Source organism: Anabas testudineus, chromosome 18 (assembly GCF_900324465.2).
Source record: "Anabas testudineus chromosome 18, fAnaTes1.2, whole genome shotgun sequence".
NCBI classification, from domain to species: Eukaryota; Metazoa; Chordata; class Actinopteri; order Anabantiformes; family Anabantidae; genus Anabas; species Anabas testudineus.
In genome coordinates this window covers 1,674,365-1,687,837 of record NC_046627.1, presented here as the reverse complement: position 1 = coordinate 1,687,837, position 13,473 = coordinate 1,674,365, and the positions used below count along the sequence as shown (strand labels likewise).

At 43.3% G+C, this 13,473-nt stretch overlaps 2 protein-coding genes across 2 annotated transcripts in view; both read right to left on the bottom strand.

Moving 5' to 3' along the window:
* LOC117153107 overlaps positions 1–10,580 on the bottom strand; it is a 135,096-nt gene extending 124,516 nt beyond the window's left edge. The window contains 3 exon segments of the mRNA XM_033326732.1: positions 7,256–7,429; positions 7,836–9,616; positions 10,575–10,580. Of these exon segments, the coding sequence (XP_033182623.1) occupies positions 7,256–7,429; positions 7,836–9,616; positions 10,575–10,580 (1,961 nt within the window).
* LOC113155740 (butyrophilin subfamily 2 member A1-like) overlaps positions 1–13,473 on the bottom strand; it is a 121,479-nt gene that overhangs the window by 59,118 nt on the left and 48,888 nt on the right. The window lies entirely within an intron of this gene.

Sequence of the window (13,473 nt, the reverse complement as noted above, 5' to 3'; positions counted from 1 at the left end):
AGACCTGGAGCAGCAGCAGCCTGGAGCGAAGCAGACCTGGAGCAGCAGCAGACCTGGAGCAGCAGCAGACCTGGAGCAGGAGCAGACCTGGAGCAGCAGCAGACCTGGAGCAGGAGCAGACCTGGAGCACCAGCAGACCTGGAGCAGCAGCAGACCTGGAGCAGGAGCAGACCTGGAGCGAAGCAGACCTGGAGCAGCAGCAGACCTGGAGCAGCAGCAGACCTGGAGCAGCAGCAGACCTGGAGCAGCAGCAGACCTGGAGCGAAGCAGACCTGGAGCAGCAGCAGACCTGGAGCAGCAGCAGACCTGGAGCAGCAGCAGACCTGGAGCAGGAGCAGACCTGGAGCAGCAGCAGACCTGGAGCAGCAGCAGACCTGTGCACGGATGCTCTTCTTGGACTTCAGCTCAGCTTCAATACAATCATTCCTGACATACTCATGAGGAAACTGGACATTCTTGGCTTCCCCCCACTTACATGTGCCTGGTTCAAAGACTTCCTCACAAACTGGTCCCAGACTGTGAGACTTGGCCCCCACCTGTCCCCACCTTGGCTCCTGACAGGGCTGCGTGCTGAGCCCCTTCCTGTACTGTCTCTACACCCATGACTGTAGTCCGTCCCACAACAGAAACCTCATAGTGAAGTTTGCTGATGACACCACAGTGGTCAGACTCATCTCGGGGGGTGATGAAGCATCATACAGAGAAGAGGTCCTGAAGCTGGAAACTTGGTGTTCAGAGAATAACCTAGCCCTGAAAACCAAAGAGGTCAATGTCGACTTCAGGAAGCAACCTGCTACCTGCTCAGCTGAAATCATTTGTTTGGGGTTGTGTGGGGGAGGGACTGAGGAGTGGGTAGTAAATAGCAGGGGGTTCTGAGGCTCAGCCTGGAATCGATTGAAATAAAAATAATTAACCAAACAATTGTCCACAGTTTGGTCACCGCTCACCAGACTGCTGGACTTGTATCCAGTGATGGTCCTCGTGCCCCTCCACACTTCCCTGGTCTTTCTGCTTTGAAGGCTTTGTTCCATTTTCCTCCTGAAAGAGTTGACTCAGACTAACAGGCTGTGCCAACAGTTCTTTGTTTGTGATGCGTTCACTGCCTCCAGTGGAGTTTTCTTGTTTGTCTTTTCCTGCTGATGGTTTTCACATCATTCTGCTGATTCACACTTGGTCTAAATTCAACACTGAACTTTAACTCTGTTCCCATTTTATTCAGATCTGCTCTGATGAACATTGTTAGCAGCTGTTTTCTTCTGTGTTTTGTTCAAATATGTAATTTTACTGAATATTCAAAGTGTTTACACTGAAATCATGGAACTGTGGAAACATCCTTTAATACAAATCAAAACAAACTATTCATTCATTCACTCTCATCGGCTTATCCGGGGCCTCACTCGTGAACAAGACCCCAAGATACTTAAACTCCTCCACTTGAGGGATGATCTCCCCCCCAACCTGGAGGGTGACCCGGCCGGGCTCAGCCCGAAGGAGCGACGTGGACCGACTTCCAGTAGGCCCACCACCCGCAGGAAGGAGCATAGGGGGTCGGTGCATTGTGGATTGGGTGGCAGCCGTGGGGAGGTGCCTCGACGACCCAATCCCTGGACAAGGAATCTGGCGACTGGGACATGGAATGGAATGTCACCTCACTGGGTGGAAAGGAGCCTGAACTTGTGTTGGAGGTTGAGCGGTACCGGCTCGAAATAGTCGGGCTCACTTCCACACACAGTCTGGGCTCTGGAACACAACTCCAAAACAAACTAAATGTTGATAATGTAAAAAGGCAGAGCTACAGTTTGAGCAGGTTCATGGTGCTTTTGTTGCTTTTGATGCAGCTTCTGTTTGTTGATGATGATTTAACACAGACAGAGAAGAACAAGCAGGTTTCATCCTCTTATTAAAGACTAATGAACGTCTCAGTGATCATCAACAGCTGCTGTTTATTACAGTGGGACTGGTAACGTGGGGCTGGTGTGAGCAGTTAATGGTTAGAAGAAACTTTAGTTTAATGCTGGTCAAATAGTTCACAGCACATAGAGAAGAACATAATGATCAACAGCGTTTAGAGACCAGAGACTTTTCACACCTGCTGCTGAACGACAGTTTTATCAGGAGGAAGGTTTTTTTTGTGTGAAATTTACATTTCCTAAAAGTCCAAAAAGCAACACCATTAATAAGACGCACAACAACAACCATGAGAGGGACCAGCAGTCTAAGATGTACTCCACCCTTGTCTCCTCCATCCTTTTCTCCTCCATCCTTGTTGGTACCTGCAGATGAGAAGCAGCAGTGAGTCTTTGACTTGTCAAAAGGAAACAAGATGATTCAGACACTGAATGTCTGAGTTTCCTTAAATCCACTAAGAAGGTTTATTTCATTTCAGTCATTATTATTATTCACATTTTACTTGATCAACACTACAGAACAGATAAATCTGAGCTAGAAAACCTGATAACAAACCTAGGCACTGGACTAATCTAAAACTCTGAAGTGGTCTCAGGCTGCCTGTGTCATAGGAGACAACAAAGAACCATTTGCTGTACAAAGTGCTGTGGTTTGACGCCACTCTATGTAAATTTAAATTCTGTCATGCTACTGGAGATAATTTCAGTTTCAGATGTGGTTTTAATGAAACTCCTTCCTTCTAACTAAAAACCTCTGATTGCAGATATTTGAATCCTTTATGTGTCTGTCTGACATCACTGTGAGTGTATTTATCTCAATGATCTGGAACTTGTCTCATAAAAAACTAGTATTGTAAAACAAACATAAAAACAACATGTCTTTCACAAATACAGATAAAACAAGTGAGTGAAAAGAGGCTGTGACACAGTTCAGGTTTCTAAATGCATCATTAACATGGACTGACTGTATTTTAACTACTGAGTTTACTGATCAGCTGTTTCAAACAGTCTGCTTCATTTCCTTTATAGAAGGTCACATGATGTGGTTACCTGTAGGTTTGGGGTTGACATCATTTTGTTTTCCTGAGTCAGGGCTTCACATCGACTGAGAGTCAACTTCCTCTCATCTTCCAGCAACGACTCAGAAAATCCAAATCAAGAAAATTGTGCCCACTGAGGTTTTTTACAGACCAAGTCAAAGTAAACACAGCATTTGGACTTTTCCAGATGGAAACAGCTGCAGCAGGTAGAAAAAACAGGACCCAACAAGGTTTTGATGTTTTTTCCTCGGCGGCCGGTTTTGGTCCACACTGACCACAGGTTTTGTCCGTGTGGATAAAACTCAGAACTTTAAAGCACTGGAAAGTACGACTGCTGTGGTGGATAATTTACCAGAATGTATAACAACAGAAATCAACATGGACACAAAGAAAAACAGAACTGTCAGTTATAGAGCGGCAGGTTCAAAAAGTGAAGGTTTCAAGGACTGGATGGAGGGTATGTTTCCCAAAAGACCATAAATCAGTTTTATATGTGGAGACTTTAATATTGATGTGATAAACTAACTATTAATAAATGACATTAGTGACCATCTGCCAGTGTCGTGGAAATTTCTCACAAGAAATAAAAACTAAGACGACAGCGTGAGGATTCATTTCAGGTTTACTACATGCAGCATGGAGAGAAGACATCACCAGTGTTCTCTGACTTTGTCTTCTACAGTTCCACTTTTATAGGCACAAAGAAAACAACCCCCACACAAATACAATACCAAATGTCTTATCACATGTCCTGAAGATCTGATATCTCATGTCATTGATCATCCCTTTCATTCTTAAGGGTTGTAAATACACAGATGGTGTTTTGAGTATACCTGATCAAAAGGTTGTCCTTTCTGTGACTTTTCTTTCCCTGGGCTAGTTTGTTTGTTGTCTCTTGACCTAACAAAACATTTTCACTACACCAGTTTTTATAGTCTATAATTACAATTACAGGAAAATTAAAGCAGACAAGCAAACCGAGTAGAGACGAGTGAGGACAGAGGACATTAACACACTAAAGAATGAGCTACTGGTTCAGAGCTGGAACACAGTATATCAAGAAAAAGACATTAACAAGACACATTCTTAAAGATTTTAAACCCTTATATGATAAAAATCTACTGATTTCAATGACACTGATATGACGTTAGTAAAAACGGTCATTGACAGGATTTCAAACCATTAACATACATATGTAACTTATCATTCCAAACAGGTTTATTTCCAAACTAAATGTAAATGACTAAAGTTCTACCTTGTAACAAAACTGGGATCAACCACCACTTCACAAACTACAGACCTGTCTCTTCACTTCCACAATTTTCCAAAATCCTGGAAAACCTTTCAACAATAGATCAGATCCATTCTTAGAAAAGCTCCAGTTACTCACTGACAGTCAAAATGGATTCAGAACAAACTGATCTACATCACTGGCAATAATGGAATTAGTAGAGGAAATCACAACTGATATAGATCAAAAGAAATCTGCTGTGAGAGTATTCAATCATCTTAAAAATGATTTCGATACAATTGACCATGACATAATATTAGTGGAAAGATATGAGATCAGGAAGACAGTATTAGAGTGGGTTAAGAGTTACCTTAATTATTAGGGTAACTCAGTTTCACAAACTGCTGTCAGCCGGTGACACTGGGAAACTCTTGCGATATGTGTCTTAACACATTGCATGTGGCGTACCCCAGGGGTCAGTTCTGGGCCCCAAACTGTTCATTTTATAAATCAATGAAATGTGCAAAGTGTCTAGATCGTTAAAGTTGGTATTATTTGCAGTTTATGCAAATATTTTCTGTTCTGGTGAAGATTTAACAAAAATTACAGAAAGACATCACAAAGGAAAATAATAAATTTAAATTTGGTTTCATGGGAATAATCTTTAAACTTGAACAAAACTAAAATCATGAATTTGGAAAGTAATATAAACTCAGATGCATAAACAGACATATGAAGTTGACATTGAAAGAGTTCAGGAAAATACATTTCTTGGGGTAATCATGAAGAATCACTTGAAATCACAAATAAATCAAGTACAAACTAAAGGATGAAGATCCATTTTACATTAAACAAAGCAAAACATTTTCTAGATCAAAAACCACTTCACGTTCTATACTGTTCATGTTTTAACTAACTTCAATTAAACAACTTCAAAAACTAACCAACTAACCTGTCGTCTGACAGGACGACACTCTCAGTACTACACTGAACACAGAGACACTGAGGAACCAAAGGACAAGAACCCAAACCCAGGATAAAGAGGTTCAGTGAATGTGGTGTTGAAGGTGTGGAGGTGGATCAGTTTGTCAGAGGAGACTCTGTAGAAGGACAGAGTCCCAGCAGGACAGTCCACATACACTGATACTCTGTTAGACACAGAGGAGGAGATGGATGTTACGCTGTTATTGTGAAGAACAGAGTTACCACTAACATCAGAGCAGCTCAGATTCCAGGACTGATCGTTCCATCCAAAGGCACAGTTATTAAAGTCTCCTTTACTTCAGATTCCTCTGTAACTCATATCATATCATATCATATCGATCTCTCCGCTCCACTCAACCTCCCAGTAACAGCGACCAGTCAGACCATTACTACACAGCAGCTGACACCAGTCAAATCTGTCTGGATGATCAGGATATGACTGATCCTACTCCTCATATGTCACCTTCCTGTTGTTGTCAGACAGTCGTAGTTTTCTGTTCACTGTGTTTGTGTCGATGGTGAGTTGACAGAAATCTGATGGAGAGAACAAGACACAATCCAGCTGCAGTTATTAATCTATCATCAGTTTGATGAGGACTCATGACATCAGGGATTTGAAGGAGTGATGTGACAGTTTGAAGATGGTTGAATGTTGCTGCTTTGTTTTCATCAGTCTCATTAAAAACACACTTACACTTCCTCAGACCTGGTCTCAACCATCGGACTCCACCAGGCTCCACCCTGAAAGGAGGAGGGGGGTCAGAGCAGCACATTCTCTTTCAGCATGCACACATGGACATTACATGGCTCTCATACACACAGTGCGTTCTGGTTCTGTTCTAATGGAGGCTTGTATGTAGGGATGGACATTCAGCAAACAACTAAGGATTTGGAGTCCTTATCTTGGAATTCTACGGAGCAGAGAGGTGACATGGAGGAAAGATTTCAATTCTCTAGTTCACAGCAGTTTTGGTGTCAGAGTCTCACTCTGTCACCAGACAAACTAATGTGACACCACAGGAAGCAGGAAACTGGAGAGCAAAGTCCAAGAGGCTCAGCTCCACATACATGGACTCTGTGTGTGTGTTTTCCTCTCTCTAATGTCTGTGGACTGAACTCAGCTGAGCTTCAGACGTTGTCCTGTGTTCAGAGGAAGTCTAGTTCACCTCCAGCTACTGGATATTGATCATTACACACAGACTTTGTGGCTTCATCTGATTTGGTGTCAGATTTGTTGGAGCAGCCAGAGACAGAAAGTGAAAACAGGAGTTTGAGGAGAAAAACATTCAATCACAAACTAATTCTTCAACTGGGAACAACGAGGAGTTTTTCCTCTTTGACAGATTGTAATGATGAAATGAACATGTTCTAGTTCTGATTTACTGTCTCCTATATATGACACAAGATCTCATCATGACGAGATCAGATTCTCAGGAAGGTGAAGATGCTTCAATCATCACTATTTGAGGAGACAGAGACATGATGCTGTGACCTGATTCAATCCTCTGATATTCATTCACTGTCATTCTGTGGATAAAAACTCTATATAGAAGTTGGATAAGGCTGCCTGTATTGGGCTTTTTCTCTTGGCTTTTTAGCATCACCTAGTGGAGCAACCAGGTACCTCAGAGGAATACAGGACGGTTACATCTCACGTCCTCAACTTCTGCATAATCACTTAATATATAATTTAATCGATTAGATTGTCTGTGGCTGCAGCAGGCCTCTCCATGCCTGAGAGTGTCCAGTCTCCAGTGTGGATCCTCCAGTCCAGCAGACAGCAGCTTCACCCCTGAGTCTCCTGGATGATTGTAGCTCAGGTCCAGCTCTCTCAGATGGGAGGGGTTGGAGCTCAGAGCTGAGGCCAGAGAAGCACAGCCTTCCTCTGTGATCAGACAGCCTGACAGTCTGCAGACACACAGAACAACACACAGGAGACTTGGTGAAGGTGGTATTTGTACAAACCAACATCATGCACTCCTACATGAGCTACATGTCTGTCTATGGTTTATTTTTTTGACTTTGAAGAAGATCAGGTCATATAAAACTGCTGCATAAAAATATACATTTACATTTATAATGTACTTAATGACCTGAGAGTTTCCAGTTTACAGTGTGGATTCTCCAGTCTAGCAGACAGAAGCTTCACTCCTAAATCTTGCAGGTCGTTGTTACTCAGGTCCAGTTCTCTCAGACTACAGGACTGGGAGCTGAGAACTGAGGACAGAGATTCACAGCTTCTCTCTGAGAGTTCACAGCCACTCAGTCTGAAAAACAGTCATGAATCAGATGACAGCATTTCAGATAAACTGTAATCACCTTTAAGACTCAATGAAATAAAATAAGACAAGAAAAAAAATGTTATTTATATATTGTAAAATACTGATGAAAAACTTCTGCAACTTAAACTTGTGACATTAGAAAGTTTAAACTGTTTGTGTTTCTCATATCAGCAGAGTTATTTAAAACTTAAATTTAAGCTGACCTGAGAGTTTCCAGTTTACAGTGTGGATTCTCCAGTCCAGCAGACAGAAGCTTCACTCCTGAATCCTGCAGGTCAATACAAAATTTGTATTAAGATATAATAAAATACGTTGCAATACATGATATTGTTGAAATACATTAGCTGTAGTAGATTTAATGATGAATAAATTCCACTATCTTTACACTTACACTACTTTCTTGGAGACTTTGACGACTCCCAGCACAAACTGAAGATCCTCCTCTGAAAAGTGTGAAGAGTACTTAAATGAATCAAACACGTCCAGATCTTTTCCTGATGACACCAACATGAAGAGCAGAGCTGACCACTGAGCAGGAGACAGTTTATATGTGGAGAGACTTCCTGAGTCCAGGTACTGTTGGATCTCCTCCACTAGAGAACGATCATTCAGTTCATTCAGGCAGTGGAACAGGTTGATGCTTTTCTCTGCTGAGGGAGTCTCTCTGATTTTCTGCTTGATGTACTCAGTTGTTTCCTGACTGTTTTTTGAGTTACTTCCTGTCTCTGTCTGCAGACCTCGTAGCAGAGTCTGATTGGTCTCCAGTGAAAGACCGAGCAAAAAGCGGAGAAACAAGTCCAGGTGTCCATTTGGACTCTGTACGGCCTTGTCCACAGCACTATGGTGGAGAAATATAAGTTCGGGTCTAAACAGTTTAGACCTCAGAGAAGTTGACTGTTTTTCAGACAGCAGATTGACTCCAGAGTTGATGAAGGTCAGATGGACATGAAGAGCAGCCAGAAACTCCTGAACACTCAGATGGATGAAGCAGAACACCTTGTCCTGGTACAGTCCTCTCTCCTCTTTAAAGATCTGTGTGAACACTCCTGAGTACACTGAGGCTGCTCTGATATCGATGCCACACTCTGTCAGGTCAGATTCATAGAAGATCAGGTTTCCTTTCTGCAGCTGCTCAAAAGCCAGTTTTCCCAGAGACTCAATCATCTTCCTGCTCTCTGGACTCCAGTGTGGATCTGTCTCAGCTCCTCCATCATACTTGATGTTCTTCACTTTGGACTGAACCACCAGGAAGTGGATGTACATCTGAGTCAGGGTCTTGGGCAGCTCTCCTCCCTCTCTGGTTTTCAACACATCCTCCAGAACTGTAGCCGTGATCCAACAGAAGACTGGGATGTGACACATGATGTGGAGGCTTCGTGATGTCTTGATGTGGGAGATGATTCTTCTGGCCTGCTCCTCATCTCTGAACCTCTTCCTGAAGTACTCCTCCTTCTGTGGGTCAGTGAACCCTCTGACCTCTGTCACCATGTCAACACACTCAGGAGGGATCTGATTGGCTGCTGCAGGTCGTGTGGTTATCCAGAGGCGAGCAGAGGGAAGCAGGTTCCCCCTGATCAGGTTTGTCAGCAGCACATCCACTGAGGTGGACTCTGTAACATCAGTCAGGACCTGATTGTTGTGGAAGTCCAGAGGAAGTCGAGACTCATCCAGACCGTCCAAGATAAACACAACCTGGAACTCTTCAAACCTGCAGATTCCTGCTTCTTTGGTTTCAGTAAAGAAGTGATGAACAAGTTCCACCAAGCTGAACTTTCTCTCTTTCAGCACATTCAGCTCTCTGAAGGTCAATGGAAATGTGAACTGTATGTCCTGGTTGGCTTTGTCTTCAGCCCAGTCCAGAGTGAACTTCTGTGTTAAGACTGTTTTCCCAATGCCAGCCACTCCCTTTGTCATCACTGTTCTGATTGGTTCCTCTCTTCCAGGTGAGCCTTTAAAGATGTCTTCTTGTCTGATGGTTGTTTCTGGTCTATCTGGTTTCCTGGATGCTGTTTCAATCTGTCTGACCTCATGTTCATCATTGACCTCTCCAGTCCCTCCCTCTGTGATGTAGAGCTCTGTGTAGATCTGGTTCAGAAGGGTTGGGTTTCCTGCTTTCGCGATCCCCTCAAACACACACTGGAACTTCTTCTTCAGATTAGATTTAAGTTCACGCTGACAAACTGCAGCTGAAGCAGGAAACTGGAGAGCAAAGTCCAAGAGGCTCAGCTCCACATACATGGACTCTGTGTGTGTGTTTTCCTCTCTCTAATGTCTGTGGACTGAACTCAGCTGAGCTTCAGACGTTGTCCTGTGTTCAGAGGAAGTCTAGTTCACCTCCAGCTACTGGATATTGATCATTACACACAGACTTTGTGGCTTCATCTGATTTGGTGTCAGATTTGTTGGAGCAGCCAGAGACAGAAAGTGAAAACAGGAGTTTGAGGAGAAAAACATTCAATCACAAACTAATTCTTCAACTGGGAACAACGAGGAGTTTTTCCTCTTTGACAGATTGTAATGATGAAATGAACATGTTCTAGTTCTGATTTACTGTCTCCTATATATGACACAAGATCTCATCATGACGAGATCAGGATCTCAGGAAGGTGAAGATGCTTCAATCATATTTGAGGAGACAGAGACATGATGCTGTGACCTGATTCAATCCTCTGATATTCATTCACTGTCATTCTGTGGATAAAAACTCTATATAGAAGTTGGATAAGGCTGCCTGTATTGGGCTTTTTCTCTTGGCTTTTTTAGCATCACCTAGTGGAGCAACCAGGTACCTCAGAGGAATACAGGACGGTTACATCTCACGTCCTCAACTTCTGCATAATCACTTAATATATAATTTAATCGATTAGATTGTCTGTGGCTGCAGCAGGCCTCTCCATGCCTGAGAGTGTCCAGTCTCCAGTGTGGATCCTCCAGTCCAGCAGACAGCAGCTTCACCCCTGAGTCTCCTGGATGATTGTAGCTCAGGTCCAGCTCTCTCAGATGGGAGGGGTTGGAGCTCAGAGCTGAGGCCAGAGAAGCACAGCCTTCCTCTGTGATCAGACAGCCTGACAGTCTGCAGACACACAGAACAACACACAGGAGACTTGGTGAAGGTGGTATTTGTACAAACCAACATCATGCACTCCTACATGAGCTACATGTCTGTCTATGGTTTATTTTTTTGACTTTGAAGAAGATCAGGTCATATAAAACTGCTGCATAAAAATATACATTTACATTTATAATGTACTTAATGACCTGAGAGTTTCCAGTTTACAGTGTGGATTCTCCAGTCTAGCAGACAGAAGCTTCACTCCTAAATCTTGCAGGTCGTTGTTACTCAGGTCCAGTTCTCTCAGACTACAGGACTGGGAGCTGAGAACTGAGGACAGAGATTCACAGCTTCTCTCTGAGAGTTCACAGCCACTCAGTCTGAAAAACAGTCATGAATCAGATGACAGCATTTCAGATAAACTGTAATCACCTTTAAGACTCAATGAAATAAAATAAGACAAGAAAAAAAATGTTATTTTATATATTGTAAAATACTGATGAAAAACTTCTGCAACTTAAAACTTGTGACATTAGAAAGTTTAAACTGTTTGTGTTTCTCATATCAGCAGAGTTATTTAAAACTTAAATTTAAGCTGACCTGAGAGTTTCCAGTTTACAGTGTGGATTCTCCAGTCCAGCAGACAGAAGCTTCACTCCTGAATCCTGCAGGTCAATACAAAATTTGTATTAAGATATAATAAAATACGTTGCAATACATGATATTGTTGAAATACATTAGCTGTAGTAGATTTAATGATGAATAAATTCCACTATCTTTACACTTACACTACTTTCTTGGAGACTTTGACGACTCCCAGCACAAACTGAAGATCCTCCTCTGAAAAGTGTGAAGAGTACTTAAATGAATCAAACACGTCCAGATCTTTTCCTGATGACACCAACATGAAGAGCAGAGCTGACCACTGAGCAGGAGACAGTTTATATGTGGAGAGACTTCCTGAGTCCAGGTACTGTTGGATCTCCTCCACTAGAGAACGATCATTCAGTTCATTCAGGCAGTGGAACAGGTTGATGCTTTTCTCTGCTGAGGGAGTCTCTCTGATTTTCTGCTTGATGTACTCAGTTGTTTCCTGACTGTTTTTTGAGTTACTTCCTGTCTCTGTCTGCAGACCTCGTAGCAGAGTCTGATTGGTCTCCAGTGAAAGACCGAGCAAAAAGCGGAGAAACAAGTCCAGGTGTCCATTTGGACTCTGTACGGCCTTGTCCACAGCACTATGGTGGAGAAATATAAGTTCGGGTCTAAACAGTTTAGACCTCAGAGAAGTTGACTGTTTTTCAGACAGCAGATTGACTCCAGAGTTGATGAAGGTCAGATGGACATGAAGAGCAGCCAGAAACTCCTGAACACTCAGATGGATGAAGCAGAACACCTTGTCCTGGTACAGTCCTCTCTCCTCTTTAAAGATCTGTGTGAACACTCCTGAGTACACTGAGGCTGCTCTGATATCGATGCCACACTCTGTCAGGTCAGATTCATAGAAGATCAGGTTTCCTTTCTGCAGCTGCTCAAAAGCCAGTTTTCCCAGAGACTCAATCATCTTCCTGCTCTCTGGACTCCAGTGTGGATCTGTCTCAGCTCCTCCATCATACTTGATGTTCTTCACTTTGGACTGAACCACCAGGAAGTGGATGTACATCTGAGTCAGGGTCTTGGGCAGCTCTCCTCCCTCTCTGGTTTTCAACACATCCTCCAGAACTGTAGCAGTGATCCAACAGAAGACTGGGATGTGACACATGATGTGGAGGCTTCGTGATGTCTTGATGTGGGAGATGATTCTTCTGGCCTGCTCCTCATCTCTGAACCTCTTCCTGAAGTACTCCTCCTTCTGTGGGTCAGTGAACCCTCTGACCTCTGTCACCATGTCAACACACTCAGGAGGGATCTGATTGGCTGCTGCAGGTCGTGTGGTTATCCAGAGGCGAGCAGAGGGAAGCAGGTTCCCCCTGATCAGGTTTGTCAGCAGCACATCCACTGAGGTGGACTCTGTAACATCAGTCAGGACCTGATTGTTGTGGAAGTCCAGAGGAAGTCGAGACTCATCCAGACCGTCCAAGATAAACACAACCTGGAACTCTTCAAACCTGCAGATTCCTGCTTCTTTGGTTTCAGTAAAGAAGTGATGAACAAGTTCCACCAAGCTGAACTTTCTCTCTTTCAGCACATTCAGCTCTCTGAAGGTCAATGGAAATGTGAACTGTATGTCCTGGTTGGCTTTGTCTTCAGCCCAGTCCAGAGTGAACTTCTGTGTTAAGACTGTTTTCCCAATGCCAGCCACTCCCTTTGTCATCACTGTTCTGATTGGTTCCTCTCTTCCAGGTGAGCCTTTAAAGATGTCTTCTTGTCTGATGGTTGTTTCTGGTCTGTCTGGTTTCCTGGATGCTGTTTCAATCTGTCTGACCTCATGTTCATCATTGACCTCTCCAGTCCCTCCCTCTGTGATGTAGAGCTCTGTGTAGATCTGGTTCAGAAGGGTTGGGTTTCCTGCTTTCGCGATCCCCTCAAACACACACTGGAACTTCTTCTTCAGATTAGATTTAAGTTCACGCTGACAAACTGCAGCTGAAGTTCCTGAAGGAAACCACAAAAACATGATCAATATCATTTCTAATGAAAACACAGTTTGACAGTTTCATGACCCTAAATAATTCACATTTCAACATATTAACACTCCACATCTTCAGCTCTCAGTAAACGTCTCATTTGTCCATGATGTTAAATGTTTAGAGAAATCCTCTTACTGCTCTGCAGACAGTCAGCCAGCTCCTCCTCCTTCATTCTCCTCAGGAAGTTCAGTGTGATCTTCACAAATGCCTCTCTGCTGCTCCTCCTCTGCTCTTCATCCTCACCATCCAACACCTCCTCATCCTCCCTCTGACTCTCTAAGCATTGAGAGTAATCTGGACTCAGAACCTTGTGGATCTTCTTCAGCTCGTTCTTCACAAAAGTGACAATG